The following is a 26,060-nucleotide window of genomic DNA, read 5'->3' on the forward strand; positions in this document are numbered from 1 at the left end:
AATTGTATGCTACCCTCTACCCTTCTCAACCTCTCCCTGTACCCCACAATCTCCTGTGCACCCACCAGCCCCCACCCAAAGAATCCCCAAATACTTTTTTTTAAGCCCACTTTTCTGCATCAACTCCCCGGGTTCTGATGACTGTGTCGTGGCTGGAGCCAGTCTGTGATGGCAGGCTAATGAGGGAAAGGCCCGGCCAGGACCGGGACCCCGCTCGCGCTAAGGGTTCTGATCCACCTTCACCTCATTACCAGAGGCGGCGAGCCGGCGAGGCAGGGAGGTGAGCGAGGGCAGGGGAGTGGGAGATAGGAGGGAGGGCATACAGAGATAGCACTACGCCATGTATACAGGCTGGATGTACACTGTATGGTTCAAGAGACACAATTTGAGGTACATAAAATAACTGTTCCGGATTTCTTCGGATCGGAATCAGTCACGAAGTACACTGACTCTGACGTCCTGAATACACACGTGTTGTTGGTAGTTGTTTTCTGCTTCATGTGTGTGAAAGTAGAAGTTGTACCGTAACATCGACGCTAACTTCTGTGGAGCCCGTCTATGCATTTCACATGACATGTTAGCATTAGCATTAAGCTAGCTGAATGACATGATGACAGCGAGTCCTCGAGTTACAACGTACTCTAGTTACGACGTTTCGGGTTTACGGCGGCCGCACCTCATCCGCCAATTTGTCCCTCGTCCACCATTTTAGCCCAGTGTTTCTGCTTAGCTAGTGCTAGCGCTTGTCTGCGTTTATGAACCGGGACCATCTTTGGCTTTTTCTAACTTTTTTCCTACATGATTGCACCAAAGAAGAAAGCTGGGTCAGCTTTCTTGTTTATTTTAATGTATTTTATTTTATTTTTATACAAAGTATTTTGATGTAAATTTCAGCTGTAACGGTGAAATCCGACTTGTGCGGAAATTTAGATTAGATCGCCAGCGTAGGACTGGCATTTGTTCATAACTCAAACACGGTTTGGTTGAACTTTTTGGTGTTTCAATAGTCAATGTTTCATTCTCTTTTAATTTTTGTGTCAGTTTTACAGTAAACTTCAATTGGGAGTGACAAAATAAAGTGAAACAAGCAGGCTTAGCCTCTTGTTTGTAAAACTGTGTACTCAAAGTCATTTTATTTCTTGACAGTGAAAGTGACAAATAATAAAAAAAAAAAAAAAAAAGTGTGTTTTAATTATGTGTTTAAATCAGGGATGAGCAATAACGATACTTGGCGCACACTCATGGCTGACAATGAGGCTCTCTAAAGCGGCCATGCCACACTGGGGTAAAACTGTTGGGAAAAGAAGTTTTAATATGGTGTCTCTACATTGTGTTTTCACCTATTACAGGTGGTAAAGGTGATAAATATGAGTTCACTGTAGTTACTGTTTGTAATTAGACAGTTCTATTTAGTATTTTTTATACAAACATTAATTCTGACTTTTGTACAGCTTCAACGTACGTTCGAAATCAGACAACTCGACAAATTTGCAATACGTAGCCAAAAATGGAATTCCGCTGTATACCAAGGACCCTCTGTAAGTAAATAAGTGACCGATAACAAAAAGTTCCTATCCTGAGCCGGCCAATGCTGACTGCTCTTAAGAGGTTAAACTGGACATCCTTCACCTCTCTCTTTACCGCCACACGGTCATTAGCAACCCGCAAGGCCTCTCTACCTATTACCTCCCGCCTCCTCCTTTCTACTTTCTACTTCCTGTCCGTCTCCTCTCCTTCCTGTCGCTCTTCAGCACCTGTCACTTTTCCTTTCACCCCCCCCCCCCCCCCCCTTCCACCACACCTCTCCAAGACCCTTATACCCCCACTCTCGCATCTCTGTTTATTTTCTTTCTCGCCCTCCATCTCCTCTTTCTCATCTCCTGTGGGCTGTCACTGTCTTTCTCTTCCCATTTGCTTGTCTCTTTACTCCCTTTATCTATCCATCGCTCTCGCCACTGGCAGCCTCTTTCTTCTTTTCTCACTTGGGGTGTGCGTGCGCGCGCGTGCGTGCGTGCGTGCGTGCGTGTGCGTGTGTCAGCATTCAGCACCTCAGTGGCGACAGGGTTTATTGGCGTAATGCATTTATCACTGTGGCGAGCTAGCCAGGGCCTCACCTCCTCCTTTGAGGCGGTGAGTAATGAAAATGGGATCACTTGTGACAACACTGTGAAGCGCACGCACACACACAAACACACAAAGTCCCACGCAAACAACAACGAAAAGAGCGAGAACGTTGGCCGCAAAAAAAAGCTCAGCAAGAGAACAATGCTTGTATCATCATCTCTTGCGCGTTAGTTGGCTTTGTTTTATGGTGAGGCAGCTATTTGTTGCACTATTAAATACTTTTTTTTTTTTTTTTTTTTCCCCCATAGGAAGAAATGGAAAAGGGAATAATAAGTTCTGGGGTCAAATTGTCAACTTCATGAAAACTTTTATTAACTCTATGGGTAATGTTTTACGTAACATTTCAACATTCTCAACTGACTTACTGTCATTCCCTACATTGACTGACAGAATAAGTGTTCTGTGACAAGAGCAAACTCTTCCTTCACCAGAAAAAGTTTGTTTCTACCGTTTTCTGGGTGAGCTCCTCTTCAATGCCGACCCATTAAAAAAAAAAAAAAAAAAATGAGCCTGACGAATATACAGTGTAGGTTGTCTTAACTGGCTGGACTCCATTTGATAAATATAAACGTCCAGAGCAGTGATTTGACAAATGTAGAGATGGTACAAGTCCTCACACCTCATGCATTCAAAGTAAGTCACTGTAAAAATCCATTTTTAAAAAACCGCAAACTTCATATCTACCGCCTAACTCTGATCCTCCTAATCCGAGTCCCCCAGTCTTTACAAGAGTTGATTTGAAGCCGAAACAAAGTTATTAGATGCCAAGTGGGGTTCAGTTCAATGAGGAATTTGATTGTTTGGCCTTGATCAATAACCCTAATTTAATTGTATCAGGACACCAGATTCAAAGGTAACAAGTCCAACAATTCCAGCAGTAGTGTTTTCCTCTCAATGGCGAGAAGTATCTGTCTAATTCAATTTTGGTAAATGAACAAACAATGACTGCAGCAGCCGCACGCATGACTCGATGCCAAATCGGCTAACGTGTGTTTACACTGTGTGGCTAGCTTGCTAGCTTTAAAATCGGTTATCCTATCAATTATTCCATCGAATAATCGCCCTGACCCCTGCCATAATTTTTTAAAACTTATTTTTGTTAATCTAAGGTTGAACGTGGGTTGAATTGAGGAGACATAACGACTCAATTATTATCTTATGTACATATACATTATTAAACACCAACACAATTAGCCTATGCTAAACGGTTAATAAACATAATTCGCCTTTTTTTTTTTTTTTTTCCTCAGCCCTAATTCTCTCTCAGTGGCTCTTTTTCTGGTGTTTATATTGTACATTGAGGTCAATGAATCAATAGGCATTTTTCCACCAACAAGCCCAGGAACTTTGAGTTCTGGGTAAAAGGGAGTTCTTGGTTGTAAAGGTTCAGCAGGGAATTTAGAATTGGGTTTCCACAGCGTCTTAGAGTTCTTGGTAATTAATTCAAATGAGTTTGAGTCCAGCTGATGTAAAAACAACGCGCCCAAATTTGACCAATCAGCCGTGGTCATTGCAGCCCGCCCCCTCAAAGTTCCTGCCTGTCTCAGCAAGACCCTGCTGCTGAGATAGTACTTGGATGCCCCCTGGGGAATTTAATTACCCTGGTAATTGTTGTTGGTGGAAAAACGCGAGAACTGAATTTCACCAAGGTAAACTGAAAAGTTCTCCAAAAGTTCCAGCGGTGGCAAAATGCCTAATAAGAATTCGAACCCTATCCTCCAAAACCCTAGGCCGCCTTAACCCTCTAACTAAAACTGTTCATGCACAAACATGGATCAATGAATCACGGAAAAAAGGTGAACCCTCGACCACTAACCCGCCTAAACCTAACCCCCTCTAACCCTAACCACCCTAACCGGTCCAATGAGGAATTTGATTGTTTGGCCTCGATCACTAACTTTACTCTAATTGTATCAGGATGCCAAGTTGAGATTCAGCATGTCCAGCAATTCCAAAAGCTTTTTTTTTTTTTTTTTTAATGGCCAGAGGTGCCTGTCTAATCCAATTTTGGTGAGTAGAGGGGGGGGAATCTTCACCGGTGTTAAAACTATAGCGTCACCTCACATACTCCGTCCAAGCTCTGATTAGCCTTGACAGAACAAAAAACATCAGTCGCCTCCCGTCCCACTTGGTCCAACTTCAATCAGTGGCAACTCCGGAGTTAAATATGATACCATCACTGCTTAAAAACGTATGTCAGCGAGGGAATGTCGCTAATAATTCCCCCCCACCTCCCCCCAGTCCAAAGACTGCTGACTAATGCGGCGAAAACGCTGGAAATAGTCGCCTGCTATTTGTTATTCATGCGGCCCTCAAGGTGCATCCACAAGGCTGACGCTCAAGTGTGCGTGCGTGCGTGCGTGCGTGCGTTGCGGATGCCATTAATGCCCGCCGCTGATCGCCCTCGCACATTTAAATAACAATGGCGCAGTCAGAGGATTCAGCGGTGTGAATCCGACCCGCAAAAACACCCAGGAGGGCTGCAGGCGTAACTCCTGCCGTGTGTGCGAGTGTGTGCGTGGGTAAGCACAAATACAAAACAGTCGGTCGCACATCACAGAGTAAGAGCAGGGATGAAAATGCAGATTGAGCATGAGGCTACAGTACAGGCTATCATCCACCATGTTGTGTGATGCATAGCTGCACTAAAGTAGATGGATGTATGTTGTTGTTGTTTTTTCCACAATTTAAAATACTTCCCAGGCATCTTAATCTTAATAAAAGGTCAGTGACACGCTTTCGAGTGGGCGGTCCTATCTCATGCACGTAAGAAAAAGAACACCCCACCCTATACGCTATAATGCTGGGCCAATGGACAGTTAGCATGACAAACGTGGTGAAGCTAAAGGATTTAAAAAAAAAAAAAAAAAAAAAAAGCATTTAACCAGCACCCAAGAGAGAGTAAAAACATTTTTACAACTAATTTGTGTGTATGTGTCACATCAATCAACGCAAGTTTACAGAGAAATCAAGTAGCACCACTTGTTGGAAGCTAATGCTGCTAAGCTAACGCGCATCTGTGCAGCCAATACAGCTTTGCTTACCTGCTGGGTTTGACATAATGGGAGATGTGTCGTGTCAATTCATAAAGTGTAATAAAAAAATAAAAAAATAAAAAAATAAATAAATAAATAAAATATTCAAAATCAATGGTACAGATAAAACAAAATTTATGTAACAAATTTAATGAAAATTTGCGAAAAAAGAAAAGAAATTGTATTTTTAATAAATAAATTTGAGTTGTATCTTCAAAGCCATTTTGTTTTAAGACTAACACTCATAAATGCATTATCGTCAATAGAAAGATAAATCTTAGTATGGTTTTAAGTGTAAAAAGTCTGGACTACCCCTGGTGTAGCTTTGAAAGCGGTCATGGATCTTAGACCGGACTAGTTGACCATTACATGAGCAAAGAAACTGTGTGGCATTGCTGCTATTGCATAAATTAGAACTATTGTTATGTAACAGTAGGCCGGAAATGGCAAATAGCAGCTCACATGACACATTTTCAGAAATGGGCAGATAACAGAATATTTACTTGATTCCTCACTTGATGGAGTAGGCAGCCACTCAGCAGAAACAACCATTTGCATAAAAGCCATTCAGAATTCAATTTTCCGTCATATGTCCCTTTAAGAATACATTAAGTACAGGGAAGGCCAATTACTTTGCACCTCTGTGTACCATGCAAAAAAAATCATTTTAAAAATCTTAAAAACGATTTTTTAAAGTAATTATTAATTTCAGCCCACTAGCAAATCAAGGTTTCTTAAAAAAAATAATTAGAAATTAACAACTGCTGTGAGGAATTAGTTGAAAAGATGGCAAACGTAGGCCCGTCAAATCCTAACCAACTGCTTCAACTAAAAGCCATGACACCCATTCAAAGGCCTGTGTCATGTTGATCAACACGCACTGAAAGATACTCACCATATTTACAGGTACTTCTCCACCCCCCCCCCCCCGAACACATATCACACAGATGAAGGAAAACAGTGGTACTGTGTTAGGTCATTTATCATAGCAAATGTTGGAGCACGAACAGCCACCAGAAAGATCAATTTTTAGTTTTAATATATAGCCAATAATTAATTATAGTTAACCCCAACTGAAAGTCATATTTTCATGTAAAAGCTTCAAAATATTTATAACGAGTTGCTGTTTATGTTTATTTGAAAACTTCAATTACAGTCCCCTGCAATGAAGCCAGCATGCAGTAGTAGGTATATTAATCAAAAACACAACTGTAAATTGATTACCTTTTTCAGATGGTCTACAGGGGCGAGGAGGTCTTTACTGGTGATGAGGAAACATTTGAGTATGAATCAATTTTTGTGATGCACTCGTTTTGTAGTGTCAGTTGTTGGTGACAACATTTATGGTAGGCCTATTTAGTGGCCAACATGTGACAACACTTCCCCCTGTTTGAGTTACATGAGCCCTTCTCTTTTTTTACTCACACAAATGAAATACTTACTTTTTTTTTGGTGTGGGGTAAAAAAAAAAAAAAAAAAAAGGACATTTTGAGAGGGAACACATTATCTTCCACCATGCTGCAAGTTGGTCAAAAACAGAGACCAACGCACCTGGTTTTAAGTGGACTGAACCACATCACGGAAGTAAGGGGGGGGGGGGGGGGGGGGGGGGGTGATCATATGTAGAAGCTGTCGGAATGTTTATTGAATTTGTCTTAAACAGCTAAAAAGGAAAACAGAGTTAGTCATTTTGTAACTTTTAAATAAAATAACTAAGTTTAAACATGATGAAATGTTAATTAATTAGTGCTGTCAGAGTTAAAGCATTAATTAATTAATAAATCACACAAAAATATCGCATTAAACATTGTATTACCACAGATTAATCACACTAATAATTTTGACCGCAGATGATACTTTTTAGCCGACAGCGGATGGTTACGTTAAAGGTAGCTGTTGGAGTTTGAGCAATAAACATAACTACATGCATTAAAGTAAAGCATTTAAGAAATGTTTACATATGCCGTAGGTCTTTTTTTCCCGTTTTAAATTATGCAAATAATTTATTGATTAGAAAAAGCCGGATGAGCTTGTGCAGTAAATATAAATTTTTGAAGACGTCCTCATAACATTAAATGTCGAAAAAATTAAAAAGAAATAACACACAAAAAATTAACACTTAACAGGTGCGCTTCAGCCAGCTCCCCCCGCGACCCTTGTGAGGTCAAGAAAATGGATGGATGGATGGAGGTGCTCTTCAAATTTAGCGGGTAAAATATGTTGGGGGAAAAGCATTTTTAAGTCAGTGATTAACTCATTTACTCCCAGCCATTTTCGCTGAAGCAAACACTGTTTTTCTGGATTTTGACTGATTTTGATTTGATTCATCAGGGAAAAAAATATATATATTTCTATCTATCTGTTTCCATTTTGCTGTAATTAGCATTAGAATATAGCTCAGTTTCATCATTATTCACAAATATGTTTAGAACTGTGGGGAAAATAGTTTGTTGCAACATTGCCCTGGTTGATCTCTTATACTCTGCTGCTACCTGCTGGCCATTTTTGTATTAACTACCATTGCCGTTATCTTCAGTTTAGAGGCTAGATCAAAGCCTTCTGTATTCTCTAGCATAAATAAAATAAAATTAAAATTAAAAAATGTATAAATACGTCTTTGGTACACTGGTAATATTTAAAATAGAACGTATTTATACGTCTTTGGGAGCAAATGAGTTAATCATGATTAATCAAAATTCTAAGGTGTGATTAATCTAATTAATCGTTTGACAGCTCTATAATTAATGCAAGTATTTGTAATCATTATTATGGGAATCCCCAAACGTCAAATGTGGGCTTTTAAAATGGTTGCCTGCGCATTCCGAACCTTGCTCTCGCAAGATGAATTCTCGCGGTATTTGTGAGTTCACAAACTCCGGAAAATGTTATTATTATTATTATTAGTAGTAGTAGTAGTAGTAGTAGTATTATTATCATTATTATTATTATTATTATTATTATTATTATTATTATTATATATCCGGATATTGCGGAGAACTCCCTTGAGTAAAGCGCAATATCAATCTGGCTATTGCCAGGTTAGCGCAATTCCTAACTGAATAAAACTTCACCAAAACAATTAATGACATATATAAAAGTTGTTTTCCGTGGTGTTTACTCACTAATTGACTTATGTCCCTTTGAGAGGAAAACAAAATAAAAAAGTAGCCTATGTGAAATACAAAGAAATTAATTTTAGGGGGTCTTTTTGATTATGCAAAAAGCAATACATCATCTAAGAACCAAATGTGTTATCCCAGAATTCCTTTTCAAGTAAAGTTGTTGGAAGACTTGTTAACAATAACACGTTTGAGAAGGTTTGTCAGCATTTTTATTTATTTTTTTAAAGCTGCCATATTGCTCCCAAATGCTTCTCAGCAGTTGTTTTGTTTTAAACACACTGTGGAACAAAATTAAAGGGGAATTTCCTTTTCTTTTCCTTTTTCTTTTGTTGGAAGTGTGGTATCCAGCAGGAAGTAGTCGAAGAGGATGACACAGCAGGACACAACATCACAACAGCCTTTTCATTAAAATATATATGTATATCTTTTTTCTTCTTCTTCTTCCTTTCTCAAAGCTCCAAAAAGTCAACAAATGTCTGCAAGCTGCTGACAAGCTGTCGATAACCGCGTGGTCGCACAAAGCTGCCACTTCATATGCTCCCTCTCCCCATTCTCTTCTTTTTTTTTTCTGCTTCCTGCAAATGACCAGAACATCCTCGGCTGAGCGGCGCCTATTTTAACGAGGGTGCACAAACACCCCAGCGCCCCAAAAAAATGGACCCTAAAAAAAACAAAAAAAACAAAAACGCAATGTGCATGTTCACCGAGGCCGCATGCATTGTAAGCACGGAAGCGCCGGCTGACTGATCCGTCTGTCTTGGTGTAACAAGACGAAGACATGCATATGCATGAAAATGTACGCACGAGGGACACCATTTTGGACATTGCTCGATAAGCCACCCCTCACACACTCGTAGTGCAATACTGCAATGTTTCGTATCAATCGACTATTAAATCAATACGGGGCCGGTATCGCTGATATTGATATGATACTTTCATAATGTAAAATCCAATTGAAAAATCTAATATTTTGTATTGATTCCATACTAACTAAATACATATTTTAAAATGAGATTTGGTACTGATATAATACCAAGTAAGTATTCAGTCCCAACCATTTTCACTGAAGCAACCTCCTTCACTTCCGGCTGTTTTACTGGATTTTGACTGGTTTTGCAAGGTCCACAGAATATTCTGTTCTACTGCTATAAAAAAAAAAAAGGAAACTACCAAAAGAAAGATTAGAGTCTCTTCTTTCATCGGGAAAAGTAATATAGTAAAAGTATATTTGGATCTGTTTCTGTTTTGCAGCAATTAGCATTAGAATATATAGCTAGGTTTAATCATTATTCATATTCCTGGTGAAAACAATGGCAAAAGAGCTTGTTGCAACATGGCCCTGGCTGATCTCTTATACTCACCTGCCACCTGCTGGCCGTTTTTGTAATAACTAATTGCTTTAAGTGACCTCTTCATGTCAGAAGCTGTATCAAAGCCTTCTGTATGCTCTACCATACAAAATTAAAATAAAATAAAAACATTAAAAATGTATAAATACGTTTTTGAGAGTGCAGGACAAAGTATTAAAAACGTTGGGTTTGAATGAGTTATTGATTTATCAGTAATGAGCTAAATCTGATCCTGCAAGTTTTGGAATCAATCTGATATAAAGACGATACAGGACCAATGACACAACAATGCCAATTTCTTTTAATGGCTCTGTGTCTTCAAATTCATGAATATGATACCACAAAAAATGGTATTGAACATCATATCCAACATCACTCTCGGGTCAGTATGGCCCATATTGATATTTTGATAGACCGCCTTGTTTTTCACTTAAAACTGTAACAACTGACATGCAGTTCGTTTACAATTAAAATTATAATTTGAACCCCCCCAACCCCCACCCACCCCCCTCCACCCCCATTTTCTTTTCTTCACATTTGCGTTCATGGAACTTTCTATATAAAATTATTTAAACATCAATACTGTATGAGTCAATGTCCACCAGCCACAACATAGCCTGCTTGGAATAATAACCATCCATATTCTAAAAAGTTTATCATAGCGTCATGGATATATGAAGTCTAGCCTGGTTGACTGGAGTGTGCCAGGAAAAACACCATTCACATCTTCAAACCCAGATCTCCTGACCGTGTCGGAAGACATGGACAAAACAAAATCCAGGGGCCTATTTAGTCCCCGCCCCACCCCCACATGTGACTCACAATGCACAGCCGCCTTATAATCAACATGTAGGAACAGAAAAACATCATAGAATTTTCTTTTTAAAGCCCATTTGTCTGATGTTTTCAAATTGTCAACAAGGAGACGCCATTGAATTAATGGCATGCCCTCGTTGCATCTAATAAGCTCCATTCGCAAATAAGAAGTGTGTCAAATAGTTTTCATAGCAACACCAAAACACAAAACTAAATCCTCCGCCTCGAGCCACCGCCATAAGAGACACATGGATAAATGAATGCCTCGTTGAGCATGATTATCTGTGTAAAAGCACCTTAAAAAATAGTTAAAAGCATACTTGACTCATTTAGTCATTTTCAGCAGTATTATTTGTTTATAATGAATTTAATAACTTCAAAACAAATTTTGCCGCTTGCTGTCGACTGAAAATGACATCACAGGTGCTCAGAGCTCAGGTAACGATGGATCACGGCTCACCTGTTTTCTGGGTTTGGTCGTGTGACGTCAAACGGGAAGCATGAATGGTCGGTACTGTGACATGAAAAATAATGAAATTATTTAATTAATTATAGACGAAATTTAACTTATATTTACTACTGAAAATGCCTAAATGAGTCAAGTATCCCTTTAAATGATTCAACATAAACAAACTCTCTTCACATGATGCTCATCAGTAGTTTTAGCTAGCATCCTGGTTTCCATACCACGTTAGCACAAACTGACGTCAACATACACGTCAAACAAATATTCACACTAGCACTTAGCTTTGTTAAACTTTTGACTGAGTACTAAATAGTCCTATAACAAAGGAACATCAACATATAGGATATCTCAAATGAAGACAAAAAAAAAAAACACTATCAAGAATTCAAACAAAACCAAGATTCCACCAGATGGCGACAAAGTATCTGTAATATTTTATTACTTTATTACTTTTATTACTAAAAATTTCAGCGAATAACAGAGGATAACCTACGCCAAAAAAAATATAAAAAATAAAATAAATGTGCGAATATGCAAATATCAAACCGCGACAAAACCGAAATTAACTGTACTTGTGAATAATTTGCCTGACAATCCTACAGATGAAGTCCCACATTTTGTATTGGGCTGTAAAATTCATTTTGCGGCCCTGATTCCTCCACAGCTAATAAAAGATGGCAGATAACGGCGGCGTTTTATTAACAGCCTAATGGTTGTAATGATAACCAAGATGAACAGTGGGCCCGATCGCATGAAAAATCATTTCAAAGTAGGCTTGATGTCATTACTGTTATAGCTGCGTTTATTATTAGATACAGCGGAGAGGCAGCCGTGCCTTTATGATAAAACAAGACATTTTATTATACATCGTGGAGTGACTTTTACTGTGACTGAGTTCATTCTTTCTCCTGGGAGGAAGAAAGCTACGTTAGAGGGCTCTTGAAGCAGGTAAGGAGAAAAAAAAAAAAAGTGAGGAAAAAGTACAAAACAGCCTCATCTAGTGGTTAGATTGTGTATAGCAACAACAGTTGTCTTTTTTTTCACTAGGTTTTTTTTTAATGCATCATTGAAAAATATGTTTTATTACTGGAGTGCATTACATGTTTCTTTTTAACTTTAGTCATCTTTTTCATCTTTTTTACGACTTTTCTAACATAAGCTAAAAATAATTGAAAACGTACATTATTGGAGAATTACAGGACGTTTAATACTGCGTTTTTGTTTGTTTTTTGTAATTTTGTGGGGGTTATTTTGCTATTGGCGTACAGTCTGTGACTTTTTATTGTTTGCTAGAACTGTTTTTATTATTTTTTCTTCCGAAAAATACAAATACTCAACCGGATACCATCCAATGTTTACACAATAAATAAAAACAAAACAAGTACCCACAACAAGACTGTAGTGCCCTATCTGGTTCTAGAATCGATACAATTTAAATAACCATAAATCCAATCTACTTACATCATTCATTCATTCATTCATTTTTTGAACCGCTTGCTCCTCACAAGGGTCGCAGGGGGTGCTGGAGCCTATCCCTGCTGGCTATGGGCAGTCGGTGGGGTACACCCTAAACTGGTTGCCAGCCAATCGCAGCTACTTACATCATTATTTCTTTATTAATGGCTTCCAGGTCAGTTCAAATGTGACATTTTTGCCATAGGTAATTTTTTTTCGAATGGAAGAGTTGCTCACATTTGATGTTTTTCATTGGTCCAACGTTGGTCTATGACATTTCTTCGAGGAAAGTGATATGCATCATTCGGCATTGGGCAAACATACTTCCAAATATTTCATTATATTAAATCTGAGAAGGTTTAACTATGGTGTAATTTTCCATTTTATTTGTTCTTAATCATTTTTTAAATAAAAAGATTTGCTAAGATAACGCCCAAAACAAGTGCTGTATTTTATTTTTTATTTTTTTACTTGGAAATTTACTACCCAATTCAGTTTATATTATTGTTGTAGTTTATTTTATTTATATATATTTTTTTAAATGCTCTTAACTTTTTTTCTTGTTGTATCACAGCAGAGAAAGAACAGGGTGAACCAACACACTTGCTCTTGCTACTATGCCCCCAATGGAGCTCAATGACGTCACGCTACACCGTTCGGTATACCAGTATATGACACAATGCCGATCACAATAATATTAATCAATAAATGAACTGTTAAATGAATCAAGCCAATCAAAAGTGAGCATCGTTGTCTTTCTGTCGGCACATTTCTTGTACTCGATGTCAGATTGTTTACATAAAAAAATGTGACCTTGTGCGAATTGTGGCGTGACCTTCACACAAAGAAATCACGTACCAACATTGGAATAGTCATCATCATCATCATCATCATCATCATGTCAGTGTATCCCCCTTTGCCTTAATTCTCCATCCCTCCTCTAGTGTCACACTTTCCATCCCCCCGGCATGGCCTATGGCTGCATGCGGATGCATAATTGAGCTGAAATTAGCGGCCGTTTGAGTGAGAGTTCAAGCCAAGGAAAGCGACAATGCGAGAGGGATTAATGCAATGGTGTATTTTTTCTAAAAAAAAAACAAACAAAAAAAACAAAACAAAACAAAAAAAAAAAGACTTGAGTGAAGAAACAAAAGAAGCTTTCAGAGTTTTATTGCAGCTAAATTGTGTGTGAGGCAGACTGGGAAAATTATTAGCATCAACTGCATGTTGCATTTGTTTCTTTTTATGTGCACTAAACATCAATATTCTAGTTTCATGCAAGACACATAAATGACCAATTATAGCTGTAATATGATCATATGACTTTCTTTCAATCACTATGGAACATTAAAGATACATTTTGAAAGTGTAGTGAGTCATTCAATTATGATTAATATAGACATGGATGCTTCTATATGCTATTTTTTCCCCAGCATCAATGATACACGTTAATAAACCTAGTCAAGCCGCAACAAAAACAGTCCTACAACGCCATCTAGTGGTTTTAAAACACCATTAGCTAAACATCCATCCATTCATTTTCTTAACCGCTTGCTCCTCAAATGGGTCGCGCGGGCTGCTGGAGTCTATCCCAGCCGACTTCGGGCAGTAGGCGGGGACACCCTGAACTGGTTGCCAGCCAATCGCAGGGCACACAGAGATGAACAACCAACCATCCACACTCACAAGCACACCTAGGGACAATTCGGAGCGCCCAATTAACCTACCATGCATGTCTTTGGAGTGTGGGAGGAGACCGGAGTACCCGAAGAAGAGCCACACAGGCACGGGGAGAACACGCAAACTCCACTCAGGAAGGCCGGAGCCTGGACTCGATCTTGCGTCATCAGTATTGGGAGGCGGACGTGAAAACAACTCAGCCACTGTGCCATTAGATAAACATCTGCACAAAAATTCGGATTTAATAAAAAAATAAAAAATAAGACGTAAATGTAGTTGAATGTTTAGTGCATTGAATGAGTGGTTAGCACAAATGCCTCCCAGTTTTGAGGTTGTGGGTTTGAACCCAACCCTCATACAAAGCTGGGACTGGGACAATTTATTTATAGGGGGAAAAAATGAAAATGACAATTTTGCTCCAGAATTTATTTTTTCCCCCACCAATAAATCTGTGGATTTTTCCCCCAAGAAAAAGAAAAAAACTTTACTATGAGATAAGTTGTTTTTTTTTTTTTGTAGTTGTATTATTTTTAAGAAATAAAGACATTTCTCCCCAGGAAACCACTTTTTTTTCCCTAAAAAAAATAATAATAATAATAATAATAAAAAAATAAAAAAAAGTTTCAGGGTGCTAAAGTCATAAATTTTGGATTAAAAAAAATAACAGTTGCTATTTGTCGACATTAACGAAAACGTTGCAAATTTACTTGAATGGGTCTCTCATTATACTTTTGATGTAAAATAATTTACTTCAACCACCAAGACCCTTGATATATCCTGGCAAATGATTGAACCCTGTTTTTATTTTTGTTACATCATACCAGCTAGCCTGTGCTAAACTAAATCTAGGCGGGTGCATGTCTCCAGCCCCGTCCCGTGTTAGGGTTGCAAACTCCTTTGACCCCTCCACATACACGTCACGCACGTTGCCATTCAAATAGTCCCGTGACACAAGCAGACGTATCAAATACGGTTTCTTTTTTTTCCCCCTTTCACTCAAATCCGAAAATTCCGATTCAGCATGAACAGCCCTAATAATTGCGTATGAAAGCATGTGTATATTAAAAACGCTCGAATAGCGTCTCCGGTGAAAAAAAAACTAATGACACTATTGATTCTGAGTGTTTAATTAGTTGACTTTATTGAGAAGAAGAACACACAAAGCCTCACCGGCTCAACCCGACACACAAACACACCCATTCACACGTGCATTCACATACAATCCCTTTCGAGTGCGCTCTTGGCGCGTGCAATCACAGGAAGTGACGTCCCGGGAGCATTGGGGCGGGGGTGAGGTGCGACTCGGATGCGAGGTGCTCGTTGCTGCTTTGGTAAGGCCATCTTTCCTTTGCCTTACCTTTAATATGATTTTTTTAATTTTATTTCTTTTGCAGGTGGTCGAGTGGGTGCATCACAATCCCGCCAACGCGGCGACCATTGGTCCCTCCCATCGGTCGCCTCCCAACGCCAAAGAAAGAGTCCATGTCCGCTCCGAGTGGCCATTTTAGGCCCGGCCAACCGCGTGGCCTCGCCTCTCTTCCTTTGGCCGCTTTATTGGCAGGTCCATGACCGTCTTTTACATGTGTGTAAAGCGTCTTAGACGGTGTTGCGCGGCGTGCCGTTGAGCGCCACGGCCTTGCTGCGCGCCGGCGAGCCCACGGGAAGCGTCCCCAGTGGGCGCTGCGCCGACACGCCCACCTCGAACACTTCGTGGATGGCCTTGCGGAAACAGTGGAAGTTGTAGTCGATCAAGCCTGACGACAGAGAGACGTCAAATTGGTTTCAAGTTGGAACATTTGGAATTTGGAATCAGAAAATGTAATTCAAACCATATGCTGTATTCCTTTCATTTCATGCACTGTTTTTTAAATACATTTGTACTGCATATGAAACTGATTTGAACAATGTTCTCATTTCATACAATAAATTCATTTAAAAATAACTCATTTGAAAAACTTGGGACAGTATTTTCAGAGTTTTTAATTTGTGAATTCAAATGTTAATTTGAAAATAAAAATGCACATTATTTCATTTTAACCCATTTTCACTCCCTCTTCGCTACCGGCTGTTTTACTGGATTTTGACTGATTTTGCAAGTCCAACAGATTATTGTGTTCTATTGCTTTAAAAAAAAAAATTAAAAAAAAACATGGAATATCCCCCAAAAAAAGATTAGAGTCTCTTCTTTCATCAGGAAAGAAAAGCATAATTGTATCCGTTTCCGTTCTGCAGCAATTAGCATTAGAATACATCTTAGGTTCATCAATATTCATATTCCTGGTGAAAACATTGTCAAAAAGAGCTTGTTGCAACTTGGCCCTCTGTTCTCTTTACTCTACTGCCACCTACAGGTCGTTTTTTGTAATAACTACCACTGCTTTAAGCCACCTTTTCTGCATCAAAGCCTTCTGTATGCTCTTGTATTTATAAAATAAATAAATAAATAACCCTAACAAACAAAAACGTATAAATATGTTTTGGGGTTTGAATGTGTTAAATCAATGAAACATTTGTTAAAATATTCCAAAATAAAATATTTGACTCAATTGTGTGACTACGTAATAATTTGTCCATTTAAGTTGTTTTGATCTATTCTACTTATGTTCAACTAATCCCACTAATAGCAGGTTAGCGCATTAAGCCTCAATTGAGGTTCGCAATTCATCGTACAAGTAATGCAGTGTCGTCTCGAACCTTTGCGCTCAAAGCTTTCTTCCCTGAGGATGCATACGAGCGCCAAGAACTTGGTGACCTCCTTCAGGTAGAGCACGGTGGTGTTGTTGAGCTTGATGATGGCCATGGACTCCTTGTCGTAAGCGCTGCCGCTGCCGTCCTCCCTCAAACTGGACCGCCGGCGGGAAAGAATTGGATTTAGTCAAACTTGGGTGGGCCTGAAAATAAAATCTAATGTTTACACAAATGATTTCACTCATTTTTTTTCCCCAGGGTGTGTAGACTTTTTCTATCCACTGTACATACGTTTGGTATGGGGAAAAAAAAAAGCCTGACTAAGGGCGTTAAGAGTGTACTTTGAACTACGAAAGCTCCTAAGACAAAAAAAAATGGATTGTTTTGGCCAAACCCGAGAATTGCGCTTACCCGTAGATACAGGAAACGTCGATCACCACATCGATCATGTCGCAGCACAGCTCGTACGACTGCATGTCCACAGGGGAGCTGTCGGTAGCGATGTAGATCTTGCTCACCACGTCGAACAGGAAGGCCTTTTCAATCCCTGAATTCTAAAAAGTCCAAGGAATGCGGAAATTGCAGCGCCGCGGCGACAAACAGGAAGTGACATCACAAACGCGTCCTCACAGAAATGAAGATGTTGAGAAGGTTCTCCAGCGTGGGCAGCTGCGGGATGAGCTTCTGCACCACCTTGCTGAAGGCCTCGAAGATGGAGTGGTCGTAGATGCTTGTCAAGTAAAAGCTAAGCCACAAAATCAACAACAAAAAAAAGATAAAAGAGGAAGTGAGGAAGTCGATCACGCTGCTGACTTCCTGAAAATAAACGATAAGGTGACGGTCGCATGGCGACGGTGTGACACGACGGAAGCCGGAAAATGTGACGCTGATTCAGACAGCGAAACGTGGACAGGCCCTGATGTAATTACTGGTAGTAAAAATGTGTCAACACTGAACACTCTCCACAAACAAAAGGCTTTATTAATAGTTTAAATTAGCAATATACCCCCAACTATGACCCCAAGAACTCTTAGAAGCATTTTAAACGTTTTAGCATCATGTTGTCATGTTGAGCTGATCTAGTGGACTTTCGTAAGGCAACGTTAATGTGCTTTTGGTTAAATAAATACGCATTTAATTCTCTTTGATTAGTTTGACTTTAAACTTCAACAGGGAGTGTCAATAATTTGTTTTTAGTCTCGTGACATTCCCTGCCACCATCTCGTGACTGCAGCTCTAATCAATGCTCATGACACAAGGCAAAAAATTGATTGTGTGATTAGCAAATCAGCAGCGTTTGCTGTATACATCATGCTCAAAGATAGTTGTGACGGCTGCTAGCAAGAAGTTGTTGTTTTGTTTCATTAGAAGAAACAAGTGGAATGTCACAGTGCCGCATCAAACTACGAAGCTAATGAGGAATCGGCCACAAGTGATGTCACGTCAGTTTGTGCTGAGCGTCTATTTTGAGCTAGTATGCTAGCTAGTACTATTGAGGAGCTTCATTTGAAGGCATTTGTTTTTGTTTGTGTTGCATAATTTAACTGCCGAATAGTTCATGTAACGTTGCTTCATGAATGTGTAGCCTACATGCTAGTTGCATGGTGTTAGTGTTTTATGATCATTTCTGCTTTAAGTGCTTTGCTGCCATCTTGTGGCATCTATACGCAACTACAAAACCCTTTTGGGGGAGTGTCAAGTTAAAAACAAAAAAAACAAAAAACAAAAACAAATAATTATTTCTCATTTGCAAATTGGGCACCAAACAACATATTTAAAATAAAATAAAATAAAATAAAATAAAATAAAATAAAATAAAATAAAATAAAATAAAATAAAATAAAATAAAATAAAATAAAATAAAATAAACGCGATCCTTGTGAGGAATAAGCGGTCAAGAAAATGGATGGATGGAAAATAAAATAAAATAAAGCAAAATGAAAGCCAATACAATTCATTATATTTTCACAATTTGTGGCAGGGGCCAGTCCCAAATTAGTGTGAATAACGGTGGTTCACTGTAAATCTTTAAGTTATCAGTTTTACATGTGCCCATCAATTTTCTCCGCACTTGAGATCTTTGATTGATTGATGGATTGAATGATTGATTGAATATATAAACACATCACAATTATAAAATACATGTTGTAGTTAAAAAAAAGAGAAAAGGAAAATAAAAATAAATCGTCATTAGTCTCATAATTTACATGTTCAAAAGGAGTAGGAAGAAGTACAAAAACATATCTAGTCCTACTCCCTAATGCTTCTATCATAATAATATACTAAAGTTGGTCTGACTAACATAAAAATTAAACAATATAAAAAAAAAAAACATGTTTATCTTAAGTGCACAGGTATATTGGTATGCGTTATAAGTCCTTATCCATTACATATACACAAAGAAGAGAGAGCGAAAGTAGGCTTCAGGTAGGCCAGGGGAAGATCCAGAGCCACTTTCAAGCTGACTACACTATCTGAAACTATCATGCAGAAGCACCCACATTCCTCAAAAGGTGTGACACCCCCTGCTATCATTTCAAAGCCAAAAGGTAAGCAGAGCTGCCTTAAACTGTGTTGGATGCGCAGCATAAACTAAATGTTAGCTTCTGACTTTGACGATGCATCCTACCCCACTCAGTTGTACGATATCAAAATGCGTGGCACCTGAGATGGAGCTTCTCCAGGCTGGCGTCAGCCAGGTCGTCGTTGGCTCTCTGGTGGATGTCCCGCTGGGTCTCGATCTTGTGGTCGTCCGAGAGGCCGTCCACCTTGTGGATAAACACTTCGAAGTTGATCTCCGGGTTGACCCGGTACGCCCGCGACACGGTTAGGTGGAGTCGCCCCAGGGCCTCCACGTAGTCGTCCTGAAAATTAACACAAAACAACAAATACAAATAATTCATATAGGATATTTTAAAGTACAAAAACAGTGTATTATGTTGCACTTCAAGGATGTAGGTGGTGATACTACAGGATGCCATTGTGGCCGCGCGCTTCACCTGAGCGTCGATGACAAAAATGAGGGCTCCGGTGCCCCTGAAGATCATCTCGTAGTCGAAGGTGGGGTCGAAGAAGTCCACCTGTCCCGGGAAGTCCCAGATCTGGAAGTTGACGAAAGAGCTGCTGGAGATGTCGTCCTTGTAGATCTTGTTGGTGCTCTCCAGGAACAAGGTTTCGTTAGGCGACATCTTATGGAACACCACCTGGAAAACAGAAAATGGACCACAACATTTCAACTTTCTTCGGTGAACTTGTTTTTATTTCTTGGTGATATTGTTCAATGTTGAAAGACTTGAAAACCCATTTTGAAACCCTAATCTGATCTTGGAACACTAACATTTGTTTCGACCCCGAACCGAGGCTTGAAATCTTAACCCTATCTTGAAACCCTAACTTTCGTTCAAAACCCTAACGTGGGTTTTCAATCCATAATCCAAGTTTTGAATCCTAATTTGAAACTCTTACCTCTGTTGAAAACACTATTCCAGGCTTGAATTCCTGCTTTAAAACTTCAATCAGGGCAACAAACCCAATTTTGATCCCTATCTTTTGTTTAAGACCAGGATTGAAGTTGAAACCTCAGCACTTGGTTTGGAAACCTACTTTAAAACTCCAATTAAACAGTTAGTTATCATTTATGTTAGCACTTCTGGTTTTGTGATGACAGCAATCCAATAAACACCACCTTAATCTACCATATACCAGTACTTTCATATTATAGGGCCGTTTCAGAAGCACTGTCAGATGTCACATGCACATAACAAGGGAAGAGTGCAAGGCAAACACATAAGTGAGCCTACAATCAGCACTGTCAGCTCACATCCAGAAAAAAAAAAAAAAAAAAAGAGCTTGTGTTTGCAGCGCCGCATGAGCTCTTCAAGTCACAGGGGCGGTGAAGCAGCAAAAAGCCATATCACATGTTTGCTGGGCCTTCTCAAAGCCGATTACCACAAGGAACTGTATGCCCTCCACAATGGGGTGATGAACTTGACCACCAGAAAAAAATATCATGGGACGCTTAACATTTCTTCAAATAGTAGTATCAAATCTAACATACGCCGTGCCACCTTTGTTCACCAAATGCGATTTTAATTGTTGCACCTCAAATTGATACCTGAAACTTCCGCTTGTCAGGTTTTGCTTTAATATAAACGGGACAAATTCCTGCTAGCACTCTGCAATCACTCCGCCAATCCTACTGGACGCCACTGTTACATTGATTTGTTCAAACAGATATATCAAAGTAAATTCGCATTTATTCTTTTATAAAAAAAATCAAACATTTATTTAGGTACAATATTTATTACAGTGAAATAAATGTTCATTGAACATTATTTTAGTACTTTTTTTTTAGTTACCTGTTTAAGCACAGTGATAAAGTTCAATCTGTGCCACATGTGAGTCACAATAACAAACACCTTGCTTCTGATGAACACTTGGGGATACTACGCTACTGTAGTTTAATGTTACTTGGTGTCAAAACCTAACCCGTCAAAAACTTTGACAACCACTAAAATCACAGGAAAGAGAGCTGGTTGTTTTGCTGTGCCCAGACCAGTGTGGCCACTGTTCGATAGCCTTTAAAAGTCACATGACGTTATGTCCACATAATCAGGGAGATGCACTGAGAGACTCTGGTTAATAATTTATAGCCTCACTTCCACAAGGAGACAGTACTGTATTTAAGTTAGCATCGTGGCTAGCTGTTAGCCCGTCGTACTGTACTTATGTTACGACATGTGATATTTGTAGCTACATGCTATGACGAAGCTAGCTGTCGGCTAGCTTGCACACCTTCTGTATCGATGACTTGCCACTTCGCCTCAGCCCCATGAGCAGGATCCTCGGCTTGCTGTCGGACGGCGCCGGGCTGTCCTCGATGTCCGCTTCTTCCTCTCCGTAGCCGAAGTCTTTGGGGAACGAGTCGGCCACCCCGTAGCTTCCCGCAAGTTGCTCCACCTCGTACTGGATCGACATTTTGGGCCAAAAGCGACAGTCGCTTGATCCCCCGGGTGGTATCCCACCCCCTGGTATCCCCCTACTCCTCCTCCTCCCGGGCCCCGCGCCAACCTTCACTTGTCAGCCACCACGCCCGTGTTGTCATCCACGGGATTCACCTCAAGTGTAGCCGCAAAAAAGCGCGACTACTCGGCCGTCAAATGCTCCATTTGACTGGTGAACAGTGGTGCTCGAACTCACACGTTTCGTTCGGATTTCCTCTCCCATGGGGGGTGGGGGGGGATGTATTTTCATCCCGCCCTTCCCGGTTATGATTGGGTGAGCGGCGTCCAATGCGAAATGCGATTGGCCCGCGCCTGTACTGCGAAATGCGATTGGTCCAGAGCACTTGTCAATCGAGCAAGCGCGAGTCGCTGTCACCTGACTTGTTTCGTGACCTGCTCAGTAGCCCCCAAAAGAAGCATTCTTCCACGCTATTTCATCATTTTTCTTAGATTGAACAAGCTTTATTATTTCACCACCGTACACAAGGAACAATTGTGTTCTAAAACTAAACAAACGCTAAAAAAAAAAAAAAACGCAATGTGGAGTGGCACCGACAGATGGCGACAACACACTTGAGACGTTCAAGGTTTCACACAAATATTTGAAATTATCACGAGCAGCAAGGGAAAAGTAAAAAGTATATTCACAATAAAATACAGATATTCTAAAATTCAAACATAAGAGTTAGGTGACCATTACAAATATAGATTAAATACTTTTAAAAAAATTAAGTTGCGGAAACAACTCCTTTAGATTAGATTTAAACTTCAACTATAAACGCCTCGGCAGGAAGTGACGCAGTAGGTTCTGACCTAGGACATTGTGTTGTCATTATTTATTCGTTTTTATAGCAAAATAATTGTAAAGATTTAAAACAATGAACATCACCGGTATTTATACTCGTTGGTAAAGCTGATTAGTGTGCCGATAGATCAGCGATTCAAAGTGACAATCGAGCAGAACACCAGTTACGTCATCAGTACGATACTACAAGAATTTAGGTTGGATTGTGTTTGATTATTTTTTTATCACTGTAATAATATATCGAAGAATATAACACAAATTTACAAGGGGTAAAAAAAATAAGCAATAGGGAAAAAGTAAAATAAAAAATAAATCTATTTCCGGTCTGAGTCGGAGGTTGTCATCACTACCTTGACCAACGTAAACTACAGCGCACTGCTTCGTTACCTAGGACGTACTAAACAAAACAGTACTGTTAGACTCTATATTATTTGAATTGATAAAGTTCTACAGTCAGCGTCAAGATGTCGCATTATAAGGTAAGTTTAGTTTGAGTCGAACAGTTGACGCGGAGTTATTGTTAAAACGCAAGCATAATGTTACAATTAAGAGTCAGTCGCGCACCTGCACTTGTTGCAAAAATGTGATTACATTCGTTTGACTCCAACAGATTTAACCAGTTGTTAAATTATAATGTTTCAATTTTTTTAAGAGCTTCTAAGTTCTGTTTTATGGCGACACCCACGTCTTTGTTTCGTTTTCGGAATTTCTATCTGCATTTCATTGTTTATTTGTGAATTCTTTTTTAACACATCAACAGGCACCAGACCACAAGAGAGAGCAGTTTCGGAGATACTTGGAGAAAGCTGGTGTTGTTGACAGTCTGACTAGTGGTAACTTAACTCAACTCAACTTTATTTATAAAGCGCTTTAAGAACAGGCGTTGCTGTATACAAAGTGCTGTACATAAACATCAGTTTTGCAGTAAGATAACGATTATTTTTTAAAACAGTGGTGTCCAACTCGTTTCTCAAGGGCTGGAGTCCTGCAGTTTTTTTGGGTTTTTTTTTACGTTTCACTGCTCCAACACACCTGTTTCTAATGAATAGGATCAATATCAGGCTTACGCAGAGCTTGCTGGCCCTTGAGCACCAAGTTTGGACACCACTGGTTTAAAATATAAATAAATTATCTTGGGGCTCAAACGTTGCAGATGCACCTTGCCCCTTCATTTATTTATCTAATACAAAGCAGTGCCCGCTTGATTTCAGAGAAGTCTGCCCAGCAACAAGTTACTACTACTTTTTTTTTTTTTTTTTTTAAATATCAATTAATATTTGGAAAGAATATTTAAAACAAAATTCATGGATAGATATTGTGTCTAATAAAATAATACGTATATTTTTCTCATTTATTGGGACCAGCATAATTATTTCAAGTTCAAATCCATTTCTTGAAAAAAAATAAAATGAATAAAAATGTCAGTTGTCGTATTGAGAAAAAAAGATACTAATAGTTGGTTACTACTTAGCTAGGTAATTCTAAACAGACGGTTAGAAAGCTATGCAATCAGCTTCTAGTTCGTTGTTAGCTAGCCAAGTTGTTAATTTAGTTGAGTTAAATATTTGTGAGCTAGGTAGTTAGCTACGATTAGTTTGTTGATTATACTAGTTAATAAGCATAGTAGTTGGCTAAGCTTCTTTATTGTTAGCTTCTAGTTAGGTTATTTGTTACTACTGATAAGTGAATTAGCTGAGTAAATGGCCTACTTAGTAGTTAACTGGAAATTAGTAACTAGCTACTGGTAAGAGTATGTAATTTTGTGTAAAAAAAAAAATATTGCACTCTGTCAATATTTTAATGGTTACACATGGAAAAATAATTTGATACTATGGGAAAAAAAAAATGTACAAGTAGTCCTTACCGCCTAATAGGTGTGTGGTACTATGTAGTAGTTTAGGAAATAACAGTCAACATATGAGTAATGTTGCACGCTGTCCACGTTCATGTTGTCTCTATTTCAGTTTTAGTAGCGCTGTACGAGCAACCAGAGAAGCCTACCAACGCTCTGGAGTATCCTCACTGCTAAGCTAAGCGCATTGTTTGGTATAAAGGCCAATGATGTAGTCAGATACCTTTAATGCAACCCGTCCAGATTTGTCAAGCAGCACCTTGGCACGCCGGGACTTACAGACGCTGACACGGAGGCTCTGCAGCAGGAAGTGGTGGACCTGAGGCAGAGGTGTGCTCGTCTGGAGGAGGAGAACCTAGAACTCAAAGCCAAAGTGAGTGGCACAATTTTCAAAGTATTCCACAGTTTCCCCACAAAAAAACAACATTTTAGTCACTGAGACATTCAGCAGAAAAAGTTATCAGTCATTTCCTTTCCATATGCAAACTGTTTAAGTTTGACATGATACATTTAAACTTTTTATTTTTGTAAATTGCACCATATGTCAGTTCATCTTTTGTTGTTGTTGTTGTATTTTTAGTTAACATTATCTCCTTTCCTCCAGCTGCAGCGCCACGAGCCGCCTGAGGATGGCGCTGTTGTGGAATAGACTCCAGAACAACTCCAGGAGGGTCTAATTTCTTTAGTTTTCATGTTTTCTTTTGGCTTAAAAACAACAACAAAAAGTGCCTTTCTCTATCATCAGTATCACAGGAACTCACATTATGAAGATAACACCTTAGAAATATGAAGTAATGAGTTCTAGCTTTATCTAGTAGCACACATCACGACTTGTAATTTTTATTATTTATATGATCAGAATTGCTGACAACTATTGATATGCTCAGCTGTATTTTCAGGTTGTGGCATCACATGTGCACTTAAATCGGATCACTTTAATCTGATTGCAACCAGAATGTAAGCAGAACACTGCAAAGGAAATGTCAAAACGAAAGTTATTTGCCTATATAACTACAATACTTGTATAAATACAGTAAATATTGTGTATTTTTGTTGTTTGATTTAGATGGACATAAAAGTAGGTTATCTCACAGAATTTTCTCACATTCTGTGAGATAACCTGATTGAATAAAACATGTTTTGCACATACTTAGCTAGTGGTTTACTTTATTTAAAAAAATAATTCATTCATTCAAGCCCAAGTGGCGACACTGATAGGATGAGGGACATGTGCCGCCAACATCAACTCCACGAGGAATCTATGAAATGTATATTTAGGTCATGGCTTTATTGACCTGCAGGGATTGTTTGAAACATCAACTCGCATCATCACGCAAAAGTGTGTGCGTTTCAGACAAACATGACAACACTATGTACAATCACATTTGTTCTATGTAGTACGCATATGTAAACAACATAACTGTCACCACTGAATGAGTTTGTCATATAAGGAAAAAGTGATTGTGATGGTGTTTCAAACCCATAACGTTTAAAAGAAATCTGTGATCATCTCTTCATTCACATGCTACTATCTCGTCACTGAATTATTGAGTCAAATATCTGCTTTTCGGCTTCTTAAGTGTAGTTTTGGTTAGTTAGGAATTACCAACATATTAGTTTCTACTTTCTAGCCAACTAACATAGTAAAAAGTCCCAAATACAGTA

The 26,060-nt window shown here is 39.0% G+C and overlaps 2 protein-coding genes and 1 long non-coding RNA gene across 3 annotated transcripts in view; 1 reads left to right on the forward strand and 2 right to left on the reverse strand.

Annotated features, from left to right (window-relative positions):
* Positions 1 to 6,678, reverse strand: part of LOC144021765 (uncharacterized) — a 235,404-nt gene extending 228,726 nt beyond the window's left edge. Inside the window, exons 1-2 of the long non-coding RNA XR_013284174.1 lie at positions 6,602 to 6,678; positions 6,384 to 6,420 (exon numbers count right to left, since the gene is read on the reverse strand). This is a non-coding gene — a long non-coding RNA (uncharacterized LOC144021765). The remainder of the gene's footprint in view (positions 1 to 6,383; positions 6,421 to 6,601) is intronic.
* An 8,484-nt stretch (positions 6,679 to 15,162) lies between these two features.
* Positions 15,163 to 21,958, reverse strand: rragca (Ras-related GTP binding Ca). Its single transcript, XM_077527826.1, has 7 exons — positions 21,530 to 21,958; positions 19,735 to 19,938; positions 19,400 to 19,599; positions 17,366 to 17,480; positions 17,147 to 17,289; positions 16,742 to 16,890; positions 15,163 to 15,801 (listed from the first exon to the last, which is right to left on the reverse strand). The coding sequence occupies exons 1-7, from the start codon at positions 21,710 to 21,712 to the stop codon at positions 15,644 to 15,646; spliced, it is 1,152 nt and encodes a 383-aa protein (XP_077383952.1). The 5' UTR covers positions 21,713 to 21,958; the 3' UTR covers positions 15,163 to 15,643.
* Positions 21,959 to 22,859: 901 nt separating this feature from the next.
* mycbp (MYC binding protein) lies at positions 22,860 to 25,544 on the forward strand. The gene is made up of 5 exons (XM_077527895.1): positions 22,860 to 23,022; positions 23,304 to 23,376; positions 24,508 to 24,556; positions 24,639 to 24,768; positions 25,000 to 25,544. Exons 1-5 carry the CDS (start codon positions 23,008 to 23,010, stop codon positions 25,042 to 25,044), a joined length of 312 nt encoding a protein of 103 aa, XP_077384021.1. The 5' UTR covers positions 22,860 to 23,007; the 3' UTR covers positions 25,045 to 25,544.
* Positions 25,545 to 26,060: the final 516 nt, after the last annotated feature.

Source organism: Festucalex cinctus, chromosome 7, assembly GCF_051991245.1.
Source record: "Festucalex cinctus isolate MCC-2025b chromosome 7, RoL_Fcin_1.0, whole genome shotgun sequence".
NCBI lineage: Eukaryota > Metazoa > Chordata > Actinopteri > Syngnathiformes > Syngnathidae > Festucalex > Festucalex cinctus.